This window comes from Pogoniulus pusillus, chromosome 13, assembly GCF_015220805.1.
Source record: "Pogoniulus pusillus isolate bPogPus1 chromosome 13, bPogPus1.pri, whole genome shotgun sequence".
NCBI lineage: Eukaryota > Metazoa > Chordata > Aves > Piciformes > Lybiidae > Pogoniulus > Pogoniulus pusillus.
The window spans coordinates 5,383,383-5,404,307 of NC_087276.1; the positions used below are offsets into that span (position 1 = coordinate 5,383,383).

General features: G+C 46.7%; 1 protein-coding gene and 1 long non-coding RNA gene across 3 annotated transcripts in view; both read left to right on the forward strand.

Moving 5' to 3' along the window:
* LOC135180286 (uncharacterized) overlaps window positions 1-7,283 on the forward strand; it is a 118,490-nt gene extending 111,207 nt beyond the window's left edge. Inside the window, exons 3-5 of one of the 2 annotated variants that reach the window (XR_010304363.1) lie at window positions 1,399-1,481; window positions 2,228-2,376; window positions 6,994-7,283. This is a non-coding gene — a long non-coding RNA (uncharacterized LOC135180286). Of the gene's footprint in view, window positions 1-1,398; window positions 1,482-2,227; window positions 2,377-4,093; window positions 4,305-6,993 lie in introns of those variants that run through there. The other variant, XR_010304364.1, reaches the window with a different exon arrangement.
* An 869-nt stretch (window positions 7,284-8,152) lies between these two features.
* DIPK2A (divergent protein kinase domain 2A) overlaps window positions 8,153-20,925 on the forward strand; it is a 31,521-nt gene continuing 18,748 nt past the window's right edge. Inside the window, exon 1 of the mRNA XM_064152660.1 lies at window positions 8,153-9,006. Coding sequence (XP_064008730.1) covers window positions 8,353-9,006 — 654 coding nt within the window. The 5' untranslated portion in view covers window positions 8,153-8,352. The remainder of the gene's footprint in view (window positions 9,007-20,925) is intronic.

Sequence of the window (20,925 nt, forward strand, 5' to 3'; positions counted from 1 at the left end):
CTCTCTCTCTCACGCATGATGTGTCAGTGATTGATAAAAACTGCTGCAAAACTTCCTCTGAAATGTGATTTGTGAACTTGAAAGACATGTCACTGTAATAGAAAGAACACTCTATAATATTGCTTCTCAAGCCTATGAACTCAGATCCCTACAAGTAAGTTTCTTTGGACTGAAAATTACCAAATACAGCTCTGTTAATTTTCATGGTTGCATGATAGGAACCGTATTGAGATGCTGAGGTACTGGAACGTGTCCAGAGAAGGGCGATGAAGCTGGTGAGGGGCCTGGAACACAGCCCTGTGAGGAGAGGCTGAGGGAGCTGGGGGTGTGCAGCCTGGAGAAGAGGAGGCTCAGGGCAGACCTCATTGCTGTCTACAACCAACTGAAGGGAGGCTGTAGCCAGGTGGGGTTGGTCTCTTCTGCCAGGCAAGCAGCAACAAAAGAAGGGGACACAGTCTCAAGTTGTGCTGGGGAGATAGAGGCTGGATGTTAGGAGGAAGTTGTTGGCAGAGAGAATGATTGGCATTGGAGATGTTCAAGAAAAGTCTAGATGAGGCACTTGGTGCCATGATCTAGTTGACTGGATAGGGCTGGGTGATAGGTTGGACTGGATGATCTTAGAGGTCACTTCCAACTTGGCTGACTCTATGATTCTATGATATATTTTCAGATTGTGATCTTGAAGTCAAACTTCAGACACAAGATCAGACTGCTCTGTAATGGATCTGCAAACTCCTTTGGATAAACCACTTCAGTCTGAAGACCCAAAGTAGGCTGTGTCCTAGCAGTGTGGCCATGAAGCTCCAACCTTTCAGTTAACTTCTCAGGAACAAGGGGACACAGTCTCAAGTTGTGCCAGGGTAGGTCTAGGCTGGATGTTAGGAGGAAGTTCTGCACAGAGAGAGTGATTGGCATTGGAATGGGCTGCCCAGGGAGGTGGTGGAGGCACCATCTCTGGAGGTCTCCAAGAAGAGACTGGATGAGGCACTTGGTGCCATGGTCTAGTTGACTGGATAAGGCTGGAGGATAAGTTGGACTGGATGATCTTGGAGGTCTCTTCCAACCTGGTTGATTCTATGATTCTTTCACTGACTTTCAGTCAATTAGAAAACATAAGGCAGTGCACTCACAGAGGACATGTCTGAGAATACTCACAACTGGGTACACAGGAAGAAAAACTAAGCAGCTGACTGTCTCCACCAGCACAGCTTGCTTGGGTGCACACTCTTCAATACTCCACCTCGTAATGTGGTGCTCAGGCTGCTCATTACTATTACGGCTGCACCCTTGTAGAGTTCTGAGAAAGCCTTACTTTGGATTCAGCAGAAGCTTGTTGAACTTAGGGCAGTTAAGATTAAATACTTCAGAATTAATGAACCACCACTTTTCTACCTACAGAACCAGCCACATATTATGTTTGTTTCTGTGGACCACTCATTTTTCAACCCAAACCAGTGGAAATGGAGTTTGAAATAAATGAGGTAAAGTGTTACTTTAATTGTATGCCTTACTTCTTCCAGTGCTTTCATTACAGAAAAAAAAAAATAAATCAAGCAGACTGCTCCTTTCCAGGAAATAAGAGGCACTTTTTTATTTTCCTTAGGTCACTGTTTATTACTAGAATAACACTGCAAACATTTTTTTTTCAGCTGCTTTTGAACCTGGTAAATATTCAAGATAAATGCAATGTATGAAATCCATCTGAAGGTATAGATGTGTCCTGCCCAAGTCTAGTTCACTGGCTAGGGCTGGGTGCTAGGTTGGACTGGATGATCTTGGAGGTCTTTTCCAACCTGGTTGACTCTCTGATTCCATGTTTTGCTCACTCTCATAGTACTAAGGTGTTTAACAGATGTGGCTCAAAATTCTGCATATCATTTTGGTTTGCCTTTTTTGCTGCTGATTTATGTTCCCAAACTAATTTAAAAAGCAAGCCTTCGAAACATTACTGCAGGTTAGGCAGAGGGGAGATGTTGGAAATACCAACTGGGGAGCCTAGATGGAGTCCTGAGCAACCTGGTCTAAGTAGAGATGTCCTTGCTGACTGCAGAGGCATTGGACAAGATGACCTTTGAGGGTCCCTTACAACCCTGTGTATTCTCTGATTGTCTGTCTGTTGTATGTGTAATCTTCTAGTAACCCTTTACTTTTCATACTTTCAAGACCTCCAAAGTGCCTCCTAACCATATCAGCTCTAACAATGGTTGTGCTTTTGCTCCCTTTTCAGTATCCAGAATGGAGCAGCTATGTCTCTAAAGGCTAAGTTTATGGCCTGTAAATAAGGTCGTGCTGGAATAGGTGCACCTCAGAACAAGTGTGGCTGTGCCTAAGTCTATGCTGCAGCAGGTGTTTCTCTGAAGAGACTGTCCCCCATAGGTAAGGCTCCAGCTGGAGCAGATACATCCCTAAGGGACTGTAGTCTGTGGTAAATTCAAGCTGAAGCAGGGGTAAGGAGTTCACTGCAATGTTAAATGCTGTGATCTGATCCAAAGGGACAAGGGCTGGAGAATATCACAGAATCACAGAATGGTGTAGGTTGGAAGGGACCTTTAGGACAAAGAGCAATGGGTGTAAGTTGCAGCAAAAGAGGTTTCAGCTAAACACAAGGGGGAACTTCTTTACTGTAAGGGTCACAGAGCACTGGCACAGGCTCCCCAGAGAGATTGTGGAGTCTCCTTCCCTGGAGCCTTTCAAGGCCTGTCTGGACGTGTTCCTCTATGATCTGTGTTAGACAGTATTGTCCTGCTCTGGCAGGGGGTTGGACTTGATGATCTCCTTGGGTCCTTTCCAACCTCTAATATCCTGTGATCCTGTCAGATCATCAACTCCAACCTCCTCGTTGTGGGCAGGGATGCCTCTCAACTAGACTTGGCTGCTCAAGGCTTCATCCAATCTGGCCTTGAACACTGCCAAGGAGGAGGCATCTGCAACCTCCACAGCCTCCTTGGGCAGCCTATTCCAGAGTCTCACCACTCTTGTACTGAAGAAGTTCTTCCTAAGGTCCAGTCTAAGCCTTCTCTTTCTCAGCTTAAAATCATTTCCCCTTGCCCTGTTGCTAGAGCATGCTAGGTTTGTCTGGGATAGATTTAACTTTCTTCATAACAGCTAGTATGGGGTTGTGCTTTGGAGTCGTTCTGGAAAGAGCATGGACAATGCAGAGATGTTTTCGTTACTGCTGAACAGTGCTAACACAGGGTCAGTGCCTTTTCTACTTCTCACACCATTCCAGATGGGATGGGGATGTATAAAACATTTGGAGGGGATGCATCTGGGATAGCTGATCCCAGTTAACTGAAGGGATGTTCCATACCATCTGCTGTCACACCTAGCATATAAAGCTGGGAGGAAAAGAAGAAAGGTGTTCAGAGTTAATGACGTTTGTCTTCCCAAGTAACTATTACACATGACAGATCCCTCCTCTCCTCTAGATGGCTGAACACCTGCTTGATGGTGGGAAGTGGCCCTCATCTATATGAAGTAATATTCTACTTCTACAAGTCATAGTAGATATTTCAATTTGACTGTTCAGTTTGTGTTATATTTTCCTCATCTTTAAAGCAGGGGTAACATAAAATGCTTCTCTCACAAGGTTGTTAAAATTAATGAGACCATTTTACTAACATAAGGAACACACTTTGTACTTCCTCTGCCTGCCTGACAAAGAGACACACTAGGATAGCAGAAGGAGGGCTGCTGGAACACAAGCCCCATTTACATAGTCCTCCTGGAAAGATTGGCAAGAGAATAAAAGTCTTCACAATTATTGCCTATAATTAGTATAAAAAAGAAGTATTGATTCCACTTTCAGAAGACACTTTCTGAAACAATTAGTGGAAAATCTTGTCATCTTTTGTACCTGACAAAACAGTATGGACAAAAAAGTACCTGGGAACAGCATGGGAGGGACTTCCTTGTGTTGCCTATTGTGCAGTAATTCCTGATGGCAAAAGATCACACTTAAAGCTAAGGTTTTAGCTAATCTTCAACAACTCTAAGGCTGAAACTGAAAGACTAAATAAATCTAACTTACAGATAGGCTTCCTATGACATTAGATGCATAGCTTTTGAAATGCTGTTATCTATTTTTTTTCAGATTAAACAGATTAAAATTGAAAGGAAAGACATTGCTGCCTTTAAGGTCTATATGCAATAGCAATGAAAAGCAAGAAGCTGCTGTTGTGGACCAGTTACCATAGCAATGCATTCACATAGTCACTTAAAAGATTCATTTATAACAATAATAGTGGCTTCAGTAAAGAAGAAAGCAAAAGTTGCATTCATGTGATTTCCTCTATTACAGATTTTCACTGTTTACAGTGAGATGACTTCATTAAGAGATGGGCAGAGACCACCAAAGGAACATGCAAAAGTAAAAGAGAGAAATGGTTTTTCAGTTCCTTTCTTCCAATCTGTAAATAATCATGTGAAATCAGTAACATCAGAGCCAGGACAGCTCACAAAAAGTCCAAGACAATCAATTATTTTCTATTAAGTTTGGTGCAGCCCTACCAGGTTCATATTTCTATAAGATAATAATAATAAAAAAGAATAACTTTCAGAGGGCTAAAATTTCCATGTCATGAGAATTTGGCTACTGCAAGAATAAAACTTACAGACTGATTATTGAAAGGTATATAGTAAGAAAGGAGAAAAATAAACCTCCAAAATTTTAAGCCCTTCCAGTAAAAAAACTTGGAAATCCACAGTAAGCAATGATACATTTATAGAATCATAGAATCAAACAGGTTGGAAGAGACCTCCAAGATCATCCAGTCCAACCTAGCACCCAGCCCTAGCCAGTCAACTAGACTATGGCACTAAGTGCCTCAGCCAGGCTTTGCTTCAACACCTCCAGGCACGGTGCCTCCACCACCTCCCTGGGCAGCCCATTCCAATGCCAATCACTCTCTCTGCCAACAACTTCCTCCTAACATCCAGCCTATACTTCCCCTGGCACAACTTGAGACTGTGTCCCTTGTTCTGTTGCTGCTTGCCTGGCAGAAGTGACCAACCCCCACCTGGCTACAGCCTCCCCTCAGGTAGTACATTTCAATAAACAGAGGTATTAAATTCTTGCATGCAGAACTAATTGAACAAAAATCAAGCTACACATAAAAGTAGCAGAATTCTGCACCAAAAGGAAATGTCTGTGGTAAAACTGTGCAAAGATGTTGGATAAAAGCAAGACATTGGGAGATTTCAAAATGAGAGACAAATTAAAGAGATTTCACACAACAATACAAGCACTGTCACTTAATTGTTACAGCAACACAAATAGCATATTGCAGGAAATCAGAAGAAGAATTAATGTTGACTCTAAAGGATTAAAATAGTGACCATTCTTCTTGAAGATGCAAGGGGAGTGAAGGGAGAACTTAAAAACAAATGTTCAGCTTTTAATATTCAGGTTCAGTGCTATAAACCGCAAATCTGCCCTGGTGAGACCTCACCTTGACTACTGTGTTCAATTTTGGGCTCCCCAGTTGAAGAGGGACAGGGATCTGCTGGAGAGGGTCCAGTGGCAGGCTACAAGGATGATTAGGGGATGGGTGGGCATGGCTGATGAGGAGAGGCTGAAGTACTTCGAACTTTTTAGTCTGAAAAGAGAAAACTTAGAGGGGATTTGATAAATGTTTGTAAGTATCTGAAGGCTGCCAGGAGGTGGGGGGACAGGCTGTGCTCACTTGCTCCCTGGGATAGGACAAGGAGCAATGAGTGTAAGTTGCAGCAAAAGAGGTTCTGCCTCAACACAAGGGGGAACTTCTTTACTGTAAGGGTCCCAGAGCACTGGAACAGGCTCCCCAGAGAGGATGTGGAGTCTCCTTCCCTGGAGACTTTCAAGGTGTTCCTCTATGATGTGTGTTAGATAGGATTGTCCTGCTCTGGCAGGGGGGTTGGGACTCGATGATCTCCTTGGGTCCCTTCCTACCCCTAACATCCTGTGAGCCTGTGATCATAATGAAGCACATTTGGTAAGATGTTGATTCAGCAAAACAACGTGTAACGTTATTCAGCTGTTCCAAGCATGTAATATTTAGTAATGAAAAGGGAGAGAAAAATTGAGGAAACCCACCAAATTACTCAAGGCAAAAATCTGATGGGCCAATGTCAATGGGATGAGCTTCAACAAGGCCAAATGCCCAGTCCTGCACTTAGGTCACAACAACCCCAAACGATGCTACAGGCTTGGGGAAGTGTGGCTGGAAAGCTGCCTGGCAGAAAGGGACCTGGGGGTTCTCACTGACAAAGCAGCTGAATATGAGCCAGCAGTGTGCCCAGGTGGCCAAAAAAAGCCAATGGTTTTCTGGCTTGGATTAGAAATGCTGTGTCCAGCAGGACTAGAGAGGTGATTGTCTCCTTGTACTTGGCACTGCTAAGGCAACACCTTGAGTACCGTATTCAGTTTTGGGCACCTTGATACAAGAAAGATGTTGAGGTGTTGGAGCAAGTGCATAGGAGGGCAACAAAGCTGGTGAAGGGCCTGGGGAATAAATCTTATGGAGACTGAAGGAGATGGGGGATGGTTAGTTTGAAAAGAGGATGTCTCACTGCTGTCTATGGCTACCAGAAAGGGCATTGTGAGAGGTTGATGCCAGTCTCTTCTCAAAGGTAATTAGTGATAGAACAAGAAGGAATGGCCTCAAGCTGTCACTGGGTAAGCGCAGAGTGGACATTAGGAAGTTTTTTCCCATGGGAAGAGTGGTCAGGCATTGGAATAGGCTGCCCAGGGAGGTAGTAGTCACCAACCATGCATGTGTTTAAAAGTCGTTTGGATGTGGTCCTTGGGGATATGTTTTAGCGGTGAACCTTGTAGAGTAGGCTCATAGGTTGGACTTGGTGATCCCGAGGGTCCTTTCCAACCTGAACGTTTCTGTGACTCTACAGAGCTGCAATTTCTCTGTGTTTCTGCAGCCTGTGTAGTATGTTCTGAGCATGATTTTCAACCCTGTAACCCTGCTATTTATTTTTCACTTTTGCTTTCACTCCAAGCAGGGAATCAGTATTGTACACAGACAACTCAACCCCTCTTAGTATTACAAACTGGTTCTTAAACTGTGGTCAGCAAGAGAGGCAGAACTCTGTGACGGCAGTCTGCACAGTGTGCTACATTCTTCGTTTAGCCGACTGGGTGGCTACAACCTTCAGGTTCTGCACTCCAGACGTGGTATAGGATGAATGCCTTCGAAAGGATCAGATAGAGTGATCCCACAATAAAACTGACACCTCGTCAAACACATGCACTGCCCAATGCCATCACTGCTACTTAAACCGGGGAGATCCATCCTGTGGCCCCAGCAAACCAAGCTGGTTTATGCAGTTGGGTATACTATGAAGGAGTTTGAGTTCTGTTCTTTTTATCCCTGGTATGAAGCACGGCAATCCACGCCAGGAAAGGCAAGAGGAGTCCAGCCTCAGTGGGCTGCCGGACGCCGGCACACACAGGCCATGCTCTCCCCAAGCCGCCAAGCCCCGCTGAGTCTGACCGTCCCGGGCACTCGCCGGGTACACGACAGCCGCGGCAGCGCATCGCGTCAGCAAGCAACCGCTTAGCGGCAGGGCTGAGCTGCACTGGCGCCGGTGCCGCCGTGCCAGGCGAGAACGGAGTAACCGCGAAGGCCACCCTTCAGAACCCGCAGCGCTGCGAGGGCTGCGGCGAACCCTGAGAGGCAGCCCACGCCGCGCAGGGTTACGGAATCCGCACGGCCAACAACCAGGCGGCATCTCTCCGGCCGCACAGCACTCCTAGAACGCGCCGACTGTGGCTACCCCGACCCTGGGACGAGAGAGACACATCATGGCGCCCACCGCTACCGACCCCGCCGGCGCCCGCCCGTCCCGCAGGCCTCCGGAGGGGCCCGGCGCTGGGGCCCGGGGAAGCGCCGCCCCGCGCCTCGCGGCCCGCCACAGCCCCTCTCCGGCGCGCGTGCACGCAGGGACCTCCCACCTGCCCCCAGGCCCCGCCCCTCCGCCCCGCGCGCGCAGCCCCGCGCCGCTCCGAGGGGCGGGGCACGCGCCGCGGCGCCGCATCACGTGCAGCCAACCGCCCCGGGTGGGCGGGGCCAGCGGCGGGGGGCGGGGCCCGCCGGAGGTGGTCGGGCGGCTCGTGCCCACCTCCGCAGCGGCGGCGGGGGGCAGCAGCGGCGGAGCCCCTCCTGCGGGGGCGGGGCCGGCGGGGCTGCTGGCACCTCCCCCTTCCCTGCACCTCCCCCTCCCCGCCGTCCCCTCTGTAACTTGGCTGCCTTTTATCGGGCTGAGCGGCGAGGCGGAGAGTTTATTGGTGCTGGAGCTGCAGCGCGGCCGGGGCGGGGAGCGACCGCGGCGGAGGGCGGGGGGGGGCCTCGGCCCGGGACGATGCTGCGGCTGGTGTCGCTGAAGTTGGGGCGGCTGTACCGCTACGTGAAGCTGGCGGTGTTGGGCAGCCTGGCGGCGGCGCTGGTGCTGAACACGCACTCACTGCTGGCCTCGCTGCAGCGCAACGAGCTGTCGGAGCGGCGCTTCTTACAGCTCAATAAGTGCCCGGCCTGCTGGGGCACCAGCTGGTGCCGCAAGTTCCTCAACGGGCAGCTGCGGCTGGAGAGCTGGGGCCGCCTCCGCCTCTTCGACTTCTTCAACGTCAAGAACGTCTACTTCGCGCGCTACGGGGAGCCCCGCGAGGGCAGCCGCCGCGTCGTCCTCAAGCGCCTGGGCTCCGCGCAGGAGCTCGCCGACATCGACACCAAAATCTGCCGCCGCGCTACCGGCAGGGGCCGCTGCGACCTCCTCCAGGCCCTGCACGCCACCGAGTTCGCCAACCTCAACGGCGACGTGCGGCTCCTCACCCCCGACGCCGTGGAGGGCTGGTCGGACCTGGTACACTGCCCCTCGCAGCGCCTTCTCGACCGCTTGGTCCGCCGATACGCCGAGACCAAGGACTCGGGCAGCTTCCTGCTGCGCAACCTGAAGGACTCGGAGCGCATGCAGCTCCTAATCACCCTCGCCTTCAACCCCGAGCCGCTGGTGCTGCAGGTAAGCTAAGTGCGCCTGCCCTCGACTGCTCTCCTAGATGCTGTGCGGCCAAGTAGTGTCCGGCGGGTTCCTAAGCCCGTGCTGCCTAAGCGTGACCCTTCCTCGCCCCCTCCCTGGCTGTGGCCGGGTGGTGTTTTGCCGCCGCGCCGGGCGCACGCAGCTGCCTGCGGGCGGGGGATAGCAGGGAGAGGGGGGGACTCCTGGGAAGCGCGTCCCAGAAATAGCAGCGAGGCGCTGGGCACTGCTTTAAATCTTTAACAGTGACTCCTATCTGAAGATAACCCTGAAGAGAGGGCTTCCAGCCAGGGGAGAGCTGTATCTTCTTCGTTCAGTCCTATAGTTTTTCTTCGTCAAAGACATTAAGCGTTACGTTCCTGGTTAGTCTTCTCGGTGCTGCTGTGCCTTAAGACTTTAACTTGTTCTCCACCCATTTTTGCCTTTCATATCTAGCTCGTCTGTTCGGTGGGGAATGGTCTAGCCTTGAGCTCTGTGGTAAAGGGTTGGACTTGATGATCTGTGAGGTCTCTTCCAATCCTAATAATACTGTGATACTGTGAAAGCAAGCAGCTATTCCACACGCAGCGTGGTGGGGTGGCTTGCTGCAAGGCAAATAGATTGTTTCAGGTGAATTTATACCTTTTTTACAGTTAAGTGTCACACTTTCATCGGTGGCATTTCCCCTAACACATAGATTCCTAGGCAGCGCAGGGAACCGGGTAGTTTCTTAGGGCGTAGTTTAATAGACAGTGGAGAGTCCGCTGTGATGCTGTTGTGCTTTCCTTCTTAAAAAGCAACTCGTTTGACATCGAGTGAACTAAGTCCAGCTTTTGTTTTTTTTTCTGTCGGTTAAAATCATCAATAGCTATTTTGTAGGCAGAAAATGGAGTGCCCAGTAGTACTTTCTTTTCAGTGGTTGCATGTTTTGTGTTCTTTCATTGAGAGGACTGGTTAGGTACACGGGCCAGAAGTGGGTGCTTTGACTTGTTAGGTAAAGTTTTACGTGAAAAATTGCTTGGAAACTGTTTTGTCCTCTAGCACCATTCAGTTGCTTCTGTTGCATAGCTGTTGAGATTAGGAGCTTTGCATTTTGTCTCTTGACGCTGTATATCAAGTATGCCTTTAGTGAGTAAGTTTGGTCTCAGAATTGTCATCTAACCACTGAGCCCTCCTTACCTTGCTAAAAATAATATTAGCAAATGCATTTCAGAGCATCACTACATGATTATGGTTACAAACATCTGCTTTTTCAGTGAGAGGCTGAGAACTATCTAATGATCAGAAAGCATCGCTGTGAACTCCACCTCCCCCCCTAGCAAATTCACCTACAGATTAATTTATAAAGAATGCAATTATGAGTTCTACTTAACTAGAAATGTGGTTTGGGGTAATATATGTTCAGCCCTTTAGCCTCCTTACGTACAGCTCTTGGGTTTTGTTTCCAGAGTAAGTTTCCAGTTCACTTCTCAGGATGTCTCTTAACATTTCGCTGTAGAATCGCTCCTTAGCCTAGTGAAAAAGGAAACCCTAGGAAGAAAATCCGAGCTGCTTTGCCTGAATATATTTGTAAGTTCTTTGAAAATGGATTTGTTTGGGCTGTGTTTCACACAACGTCCAGGTTTTGGTTCTGGATGCTGGTTCCAGTGTCCTGAGCATGAATCTGGATGTCCAGAAAACAGTTGTGTGCGCTTCATAGTTTGCAGCGCTAATGTAGTCTTTACAGACAAAGGATGTGGCACTGTTGCAGTATTTACTATTGTGGGGTGGATCAAAGGCAGTGGCCAGCACTGGTCGATTTAAGTGCCGTGATTCCTGTCAGCTTCTTAAATAAGCTGTGGATGATCCCTGAGGCTATTAAGCAGATCTGTCGAAGAGATGAAAATCATTGGCCATGAACTTAGCAAGCACTTTGCTTGCCATTTGTCTTAGTGAAGGTGCTGCTGAGAGCAGGGCAGGTCATATTGGTGGGAAATAAGGCAGCCTTTACCAGTCCAGAATGAGGTAAAGTTCAGTCACTTCATGTCACATCGAAGATGTTTTGCAGTGCCTTGTAAGTTTTGATGAATAGGTATATCCTGGAAAATATTTTTGGGGAACTTCAGGCCAGCTTTGTGTGTTCAAACACACTTAATAGATTCTCCATTTTATGGTGTAGCATCTGGGTGTAGCCTGTGTGTGGGGTTAGACTATAGCAGTTACTCAGTCACCTGGTGACCCTTTCCCAGCAGAGAAAGGGGATCAGGAAGAGGAGAGGTGATGCATAGGCTGAAAGGAAAACAGATTTAATGAAACAGCTCAACTAATACCAATATAAAATGTACAAAGTTATAATCTGCCCAGCAAGTGTACAGCAATCATGACAAACAGGAAGGGAGTCCTTAGGGCAAGCATGGTGAGCAAGCCCTTCCAGGGTTGGGGATAAGGAAGAGGAGCAGGATCAAGAGCAAGAGGGGCTCCTGTCTTCATTGAACTCCTGCTTTTATACTGAGTGTGATGCTCATGGCCTGGGATACACCTGTGGACCAACACAGGTCAGCTGTCCTGTGTAATTTGGAATTGCTAATGGCTTGAAGCCCATGGCTGGCCTGGGATTCTGACCCAGCAAAACCAGGACAGCTTCAGCATTATTGGTGAAGATTAGATACTGGGATGGGAATGAGCTATAGAGGCGTACTCTAAAAATCAGCTGCTTCCAGGAAAGGAAACCTGCTTGCCCTGTGAATAATCAGACTTTAGATATTTAAAGACATAATCAATGCATTCAGCCACTGATATCTGTCTGTCACAAAAAGGCACAAAGAAGAACATTGTTAGTTTTCCCCTTGAGCTTTTCATAAAACATTATTGTGACTGTTTAGAACACCGTCATGAGTAACACTTGATTCAGGAGCAGAGATCTCTCTAAACTGTTTGGTGCTTTGAAGTTCTGTGTTAAGTTACAGGAGTAGGCAGATGTAAATCATCACTGATTTTAAACCTCAGTCTTTGACTTTATAATAGAGAGGTTACTGTAGTCATTTACTAGGGTTAGTAATTTGTGGATTATAAGACTTTTTATCAGCAGTACCAGGGATTTTAGTATGGAGCCTCTTTGGAGAATGGATTATTCCTAAAGTGGTGTTGCTTACAAACTCTGTATTGTCACAGCTGACTTAAAGCTTTTACTGTAGGAAATTTTCATGTAGTGCTTTAATTCATAGCATAATACTTTCCTATTATAGGTCTTTGAACAGTAACAAAAGAGCACAGATTACACAGATCGTGTAAATTGCTTACTGAAATCCTAACTATTTGTATTTTTTAATAGCTCTCTTTTTAACTTCATGCATACTTTGTGAAAAATTCAGTCTCCCTTGCTATTCTACTTCATGAAATAAGAAAACTACTATTTTTACCTCTGCAGAATCTTGCAAAACTAGTCAGTAGTTAAATTCTTTCACATTTTTTGATCTGAGTTCTCATTTGAATGAAACGACATATATACCATTTGTTACACCTAAAGTGATGTTCTGTATGAACTAGAACAGCTTATTTGGACAAAAGGAACAAACTTTGTTGCTGTTCCTCTCAACTCATGTGATAGAAAACAGTATTCTAAAGAGGAATCACCTGGAGGATGGGATATGATACTGTGATACTGTGATATGTGCATGGCATCTGATTAATCATTGAGTATGATGGCTGTTTGCATCAAGCACTTGCAAAGACAGGCTGGCCAAAGTTGCTTTGTGGAGAAATAGCAGAGGTTTAAAAGTAAGATTGCAGACAGAGTGCAGTGTGAATATTCACTTCTTGCAGAATTCATAGAACTGGAATGGGTGTGAACTGATTTATCCTTACCCTAGGACTTTTTATAAACTACTCACCTTCTAGTTTGTGTTATAACTGTAGTGGAGAAACCATTTCTTGTGTTCTTTGTGGTGGGTGTGTGTGTTTTAAACCAAGGCATGCAAACAGTGGTTGTTACTCAGAGTGATAGCATGATTATTTCTTTTTCTTTCCTTGCAGCTGCAAATATAAGCTCGCTGTTACCAAACTAAAAATGCTTGCTGCCTCTTGCTGCATTCTGTAGAACTAAGAGTGTTGTTCAGTCTTTGACTCTTACACAATTTCCCCCATTTCTGAACAAGATTTTTTTTTTCCTAAAAATGAAGTAGTTAAGCAGAAAGATTTGGGGAAGTAGTTAAGTTTTCTCTAGACAAACCTCTTATTTACTAGAGAGCTCCTGCACTGATCTGTTAGGAGTTCAGAGTGACTGTGTGTGCTAGTTTGAAGCAGGGTAGAATGTTTTGGTGTGAAGAACTAGATCATAGGCTGTGAAAGGAAAACAGTGGTGATGTCTACTCCCCTCAGAGTCTTGGTGAAGAGGAAAAACATTAGATAACACTCTTGCCATTTTGTGGCACTCGGCCTCGGGCTGCTGGGTGAGCAGCATCTTACTCCCTAACCTCACTTTCCATTTGGCCTAACCCACCTTTGCTTCTTAACCTCTTGGCTGATCCTCTATTCTTTAGGACTGGGGTAAGGTTGAGAGGGGCAGGGGGAAGGTGCAGGGGTGGTTGAGAGCCCCTCCTGGGGACTCAGGTTTCTGGGAAGGCTGTTGTGTTTCTGTATTACCTTTTCATAGAATCAACCAGGTTGGAAGAGACCTCCAAGATCATCCAGTCCAACCTAGCACCCAGCCCTAACCAATCAACCAGAACTGTATATATTGTAAATCTCTGCTTGTACATTGTGCTAGCTGTAAATAAATAGCTTCATTCATATTTCCAGAGCCGACTGAGACTAGTCTGGGTGACTTCTAAAGTGTGGGGGGGTGGGGAACACCCAAACCATCACACTGTGGTCGCCTCTTACCATTTCTTTGAGCTGCTGTCAGTGTAAGTCTGTATGTAGCTGGTACTCTGTGAGCTGTGGTATGTAACCACACTCTGTCCAACAAAGCCCCTGGCAAAGTTTTAAACTTTGTAGTTAAACACATTAAAAACCTGAAAATCAGTAACTCCAGATAACAGGGCAGAATGGAGAATTTCTTGGTTTGGGAGCTGCTGAAATTACAGTGTAACTCACTGCTGCTGAAGTAAGAAAGAGTTTCTAACTAAGAAAATTAGGGTTTTTCAGTAAAATGGTTGTATTTCTCCAATAATCTTCAGAAAAGATAGTTTCCATCTGTCCTGGCATAACTGAGATAGAGGTTTTGTATACTGTTGTCAACAGTGCACCTAGAGGTGGTCTTGCGCTACTCACTTTTGTGCTGGTTGTTGTATTGATCAACACTGCCAGATGCACTGTTGAAATGAGTGCATTTGCTTTGTTTTCAAAGGGACATGGAAGTTTTAATGAAAACTTTGCTAATAAAAGTAAATACAATCCTTGCAAGTAATCTGTCTTTTTCAGACTATGGAAGGTGCCTGAATTATAGCCAGGGCGCATCAGTGCAAGCTTATCTCAAGCTGCAGGTTTTAACAGCCTGGTTAAAATAGAGATTCTTCAACAATGTGATGGTTTGGGTGTTCCCTGTCCCCCCCCACTTTTAGAAATCAACCAGGCTAGACTCAGCCAGCTCTGGAAATATGAATGAAGCTTATATTTACAGCTGGCACAATATACAAGCAGATATTTACAGTATAGACAGTTATAGACAGAAATAGAGAAGGTAAAAGGTAACACAGAAACACAACAGCCCTCCCAGAAACCTGAGTCCCCAGGAGGGGCTCCCAACCACCCTTCACCTTCTCCCTCAACCTTACCCCAGTCCCAAGGAAGAATGGAGGTTCGGCCAGAGGTTAAGAGGCAAAGTGAGTTAGCCCAAATGGAGGGTGAGGTTAGAGAGTAAGATGTAGCTCAGCCAGCAGCCCAAGTGAGAGAAAAAATGGCAAGAGTGTTATCTGGTTATTTTTATTCCTTGTTCCCATACTTCTTAGTAAGACTATGAGCGAAGTAGATGTCACCATTGTTTTTTTTTTTACAGCCTATAATCTATTTCTTTTCACCAGAACATTCTAGCCTGCTTCAAACTAGCACAAACAATGATGGTGAATGTTTGCCCTTGGAATGGGCTGCCCAGGGAGGTGGTGGAGACTCTGTCCCTGGAGGTGTTGAAGAAAAGCCTGGATGAGGCACTTAGTGCCATGGTCTGGTTGACTGGCTAGGGCTGGGTGCTAGGTTGGACTGGATGAGCTTAGAGGTCTCTTCCAGCCTGATTGATTCTATGATCTCATATGTAAATTACAAGTCTCAAATACTTCTATTTTGCTGGTTGTAAGAAAAACTCCAATAGTTATCTGAAAAACAGCAGAATTTGTGTGTTTTAATAGATGGTGCAAATCATTGCACTTCCCTATATTCATTTTCTCAATACTTCAGTTTAAGGGCTTTTTTTCCTGCTCACAGTTGTTCCTTGTGATAAAAAAGAGCCCAGTCCAACAGCTGTATCCCTATTCATGGTATAATTACTCTGCATGAGCACTCTGTTGCCACATAACCTAAAATTCTTTTGGTTTGTCTTAATGTCATCGTTGGGGTTTCTGTGTGGTTTTGTTATTGGAAGAACAGTAATCAACATCTGCTATACACACATGGAAACATCAACTGTGATCTCTTTCTGAAGTGATTTCTGGTGCTGGATTTACTCAAAGTAGCAATTTAGCAAAGTATTTCACAGTGTTATTTTGTTGTGCCACATATAACTCAGTAGTAAATGGGAAGGTTTCCTTGGCTGAGATTTCTTTCTTTTTTATTATGTGCACTGTTCTAGTCATAGGTCATTTTCTGTAGTTCTATCCTAAATACATGATTAAAATGCCAAGTGCTTTCCACTTGCTACTTTTTAAGCTTTATTACTCAATTTGCTGTTTCTGATTCAAAATTTCCTATACTAAATACAGAGTAGAGGATTTAAGATAGTTATCTGCACTACTTGATAAGTCCTCTAGTAGACTTGTAGTATTTAATTCCTGGCTCACAGTTACTGGCATTTTGATGTACTAAGTAGTATTTAGAATCATAGAATCAACCAGGTTGGAAGAGACCTCCAAGCTCATCCAGTCCAACCTAGCACCCAGCCCTAGCCAATCAACCAGACCATGGCACTAAGTGCCTCATCCAGGCTTTGCTTCAACACCTCCATGGACAGCAACTCCACCACCTCCCTGGGCAGCCCATTCCAATGCCAATCACTCTCTCTGTGAAGAACTTCCTCCTAACATCCAGCCTATACTTCCTTCAGCACAACTTGAGACTGTGTCCCCTTCTTCTGTTGCTGCTTGCCTGGGAGAAGAGGCCAACCCCCACCTGGCTACAGCCTCCCTTCAGGTAGTTGTAGACAGCAATGAGCTCTGCCCTGAGCCTCCTCTTCTCCAGGCTGCACACCCTCAGCTCCCTCAGCCTCTCCTCATAGGGTTTATGTTCCAGGCCCTCACCAGCTTCGTCGCCCTTCTCTGGACACCTTCCAGCACCTCAACATCTCTCTTGAATTGAGGAGCTCAGAACTGGACACAGCACTCAAGGTGTGGCCTGAGCAGTGATGAGCACAGGGGCAGAAGAACCTCTTTTGTCCTGCTAGCCACACTGCTCCTGATGCAGGCCATGATGCCATTGGCTCTCTTGGCCACCTGGGCACACTGCTGGTTCATCTTCAGCTACTACCTACCAGTACCCCCAGGTCCCTTTCCTCTTGTCTGCTCTTCAGCCACTCTCTCCCCAGCCTGTAGCACTGCTTGGGGTTGTTTTGGCCAAAGTGCAGAACCCTGCACTTGGCCTTGTTAAATCTCATCCCATTGGCCTCTGCCCACCCATCCAGCCTGTCCAGGTCCCTCTGCAGGGCTCTCCTACCTTCCAACAGGTAAACACCTGTTCCTAGCTTGGTGCATAGCATTTTAAATTGCTAAACATTTTCCTCTGATCTTTCTGATAACTGATCCCAAACAAGATTTAAACTTTATCACTAGTTGTCTTTATCTCCAGTTGTTTTGAGGTGTTTTGATTATCTACAGTTTCAATGTAAAGATTGACTACAGTCTGCTGCAGATGGTTATAAATCATAGGTTATAAATCATGACTTCTTGCTTCTCCTCAAGTTACAGCTATGTAATTGTTGGAGTATTTTTTGCTTTTAAAGCTGTTGGAATATTTTTTGCTTTTAAAGCTATTTTTTCTTTTTGCATTAAACGTAGATGTGACTTAAAGAATGTTTCTACAAGCCCTAATTTATGGATAAGTAGATTTTTAATTTTTTTTTCCATAGAATCAGTCAGGGCTGGAAGGGACCACAAGGATCATTTAGTTCCAACCCCCCTGCCATGGACAGGGACACCCTACCCTAGATCAGGTTGCACACAGCCTCAGCCAGCCTGGCCTTAAACACCTCCAGGGATGGAGCCTTAGACATCTCCCTGGGCAACCCATTCCAAGCTCTCACCACTCTCAGGGTGAAGAACTTCCTCCTCACCTCCAGCCTGAACCTACCCACCTCCATTCCCCCTAGTCTTGTCACTGCCTGACAGCCTCAAAAGTCCCTCCCCAGCTTTTTTGTAGCCCCCTTCAGACACTGGAAGGCCACAAGAAGGTCACCTCAGAGCCTTCTCTTTGCCAGACTACACAGCCCCAACTCCCTCAGTCTGTCCTCGCAGCAGAGCTGCTGCAGCCCTCTGAGCATCCTCATGGCCCTTCTCTGGACACACTCCAGCATCTCCACATCCCTTCTGTAATGGGGGCTCCAGAACTGGATGCAGTACTCCAGGTGGGGTCTCAGCAGAGCACAGCAGAGGGAGAGAATCACCTCCCTGTCCCTGCTGGCCACATTTCTCCTGCTGCAGCCCAGGCTCTGCTTGGCCCCCCTGTTTTTCCCCCTTGCTACATCCATCTTGAAATTGTGTTTTACACAGCTGTATTGACTGGCACCTGTAGAGGAGATAATCCAGAAAGCAAAGGATTTAAATTTTAATCGTTAAACAGAGGCTTTAGTCTTTTTTTTGATTGCTATTTTGCATACTCAGTATTGCAGAGAAAGGAGATGAATTTGTTGTCTGTTCCTGAATTTCCACTGTCCACGTTTTAAAATAGCAAAGCTGCCATCACTGTTGTATTGTAGCCTCCCATTAGGAGAAGGTTGCACTGATCCTTAGGGATCAGTGCTGGGCCCAGTCCTGTTCAATATCTTTACTGATGATCTGGACGAGGGGATTGAGTCCTGCATCAGTAAGTTTGCAGATGACACCAAGCTAGGAGCAGGTGTTGATCTGTTGGAAGGTAGGAGAGCCCTGCAGAGGGACCTGGCCAGGCTGGATGGGTGGGCAGAGGCCAAGGGGATGAGATTGAACAAGGCCAAGTGCAGGATTCTGCACTTTGGCCACAACAACCCCAAGCAGCACTACAGGCTGGGGACTGAGTGGCTGGAAAGCAGCCAGCAGGAAAGGGACCTGGGGGTACTGAAAGATAGTAGCTGAAGATGAACCAGCAGTGTGCCCAGGTGGGCAAGTGAGCCAATGGCATCCTGGCCTGGCTCAGGAGCAGTGTGGCCAGTAGGATGAGGGAGGTTATTCTGCCCCTGTACTCAGCACTGGTCAGGCCACACCTTGAGTGCTATGTCCAGTTCTGAGCTCCTCAGTTCAGGAGAGCTGTTGAGATGCTGGAGCATGTCCAGAGAAGGGCAACAAAGCTGGTGAGGGGCCTGGAGCACAGCCCTGTGAGGAGAGGCTGAGGGAGCTGGGGGTGTGCAGCCTGCAGCAGAGGAAGCTCAGGGCAGAGCTCATTGCTGTCTACAACTACCTGAAGGGAGGCTGTAGCCAGGTGGGGTTGGGCTCTTCTGCCAGGCAAGCAGCAACAGAACAAGGGGACAGAGCCCCAAAGTGTGCCAGGGGAGGTCTAGGCTGGATGTTAGGAGGAAGTTGTTGTCAGAGAGAGTGATTGGCATTGGAATGGGCTGCCCAGGGAGGTGGTGGAGTCGCTGTCTCTGGAGGTGTTCCAGAAAAGCCTGGCTGAGGCACTTAGTGCCATGGTCTGGTTGACTGGCTAGGGCTGGGTGCTAGGTTGGACTGGATGATCTTGGAGGTCTCTTCCAACCTGGTTGATTCTATGATTGTGATTTGTGTTGAAAACTGAAGAGTTGTTTCTGGCAGTGACACTGTGTGTGTGCCTGTTAGCCCACAACTGTCTTCTGTTTCTCGTGCCACCATATTTACTTGTGTTCTTTGAGTGGTCACAACTGTTTTCATCCTTTCTGCTGGAACTCTCCTAGAGTGAAAACATGAGGAATGTCTTACAGTAGTCTAGAAACTCTTGAAGTTGTGGGGTGTGTGTTATGAGGAGTGACTCTCTTAGAAGCTACCAAGAAACTTGCACCGACTGTGGTAGAAATCCTCCTGTTAAATTGTAACTCTCAGCAGTTTTCAGGAACAAAAAAAGTGTTTACTACACCTTCGAAACTTGAAAAATGAGTGTGGTGCTTTGGCTTCTGTTAAGTCTAACATTGAGGGCGAGCTGAGTTTTACTTCCCTCAAGTGAGTAATTGAGGCTTTAGTTTTGTCTTAGTTTTGCAAGTGAACTTTTTCAGAACTAAGAGTATGCCATCTCTGCTAGGATTTCTTTACAGTGATCTATTCCAAGCCCATAACTGATGAGAAGTTGATGCTGTTTGCTTTCATCTGATGTAAGCTTAATTAAAAAAGCTTCTTGAAGTATAAACCACTGTGGAAAGATCTTTAAAAAAACCCACAACAATGTAATGTGAGGTTCAACAAGACCGAGTGCAATGTTCTGCATCTGGGTCGGGGCAATCCCAAGTGCAAATCCAGGCTGGGCAGTGAGTGGCTGGAGAGCAGCCCTGAGGAGAGGGACTTGGGAGTGCTGGTGGATGAGAAGCTCAACAGGAGCCAGCAGTGTGCACTTGCAGCCCAGAAAACCAAGCAGAGCCTGGGCTGCAGCAGGAGAAATGTGGCCAGCAGGGACAGGGAGGTGATTCTCCCCCTCTGCTGTGCTCTGCTGAGACCCCACCTGGAGTACTGCATCCAGTTCTGGAGCCCCTGGGACAAGAGGGATGTTTAGATGCTGGAGTGTGTCCAGAGAAGGGCCATGAGGATGCTGAGAGGGCTGCAGCAGCTCTGCTGTGAGGACAGACTGAGAGAGTTGGGGCTGTGCAGTCTGAAGAAGAGGAGGCTCCCAGGTGACCTTCTTGTGGCCTTCCAGTGTCTGAAGAAGGCTACAAAAAAGCTGGGGAGGGACTTTTGAGGCTGTCAGGGAGTGACAGGACTGGGGGGAATGGAGCAAAGCTGGAGGTGGAGAGGTTCAGATTAGATGTGAGGAGGAAGTTTTTGAGCACGAGAGTGGAAGAGCCTGGAATGGGTTGCCCCAGGGAGGTGCTTGAGGCCCCATGGCTGGAGGTGTTTAAGGCCAGGCTGAATGATGTTGTGTGCAGCCTGCTCTAGGGTAGGGTGTCCCTGTCCATTGCAGGGGGGTTGTAACTAAATGATCCTTGTGGTCCCTTCCAACTCTGACTGGTTCTGTGATGCTGTGATTGGATTTCTGTTACGGTGGCTCTTGCATTTAATAATGCATTAATTTGCATGGAGAAGTTACAGATCCCTCACAACAGTGTAAAATATAAACTTTATAGTTCAGGGGTTCAACTTGATCATTAAGCAACTTCTGGGTAGAATTGTCTGCGTTGTGATCCTTTAGTGTCTCAGTTAACCCTGATGTGTACCCCCTGTTGGCATGATTTTTACGTAGGAACTGGCTGAAATGTAATGAAACCAAACCCAAGTAAAATAAACTTAATTTCAACAAGAACACCTCATATTTGGAATACTTAATGAAATCCACACTCAGTATATATTTTCTGTGGGAATTTTAGTTGACTGGCAACTGAATTGGCATGTGTTTGAAAGTGAAATTGCTTTCATTAGACTTGCTAGCATCCACAAA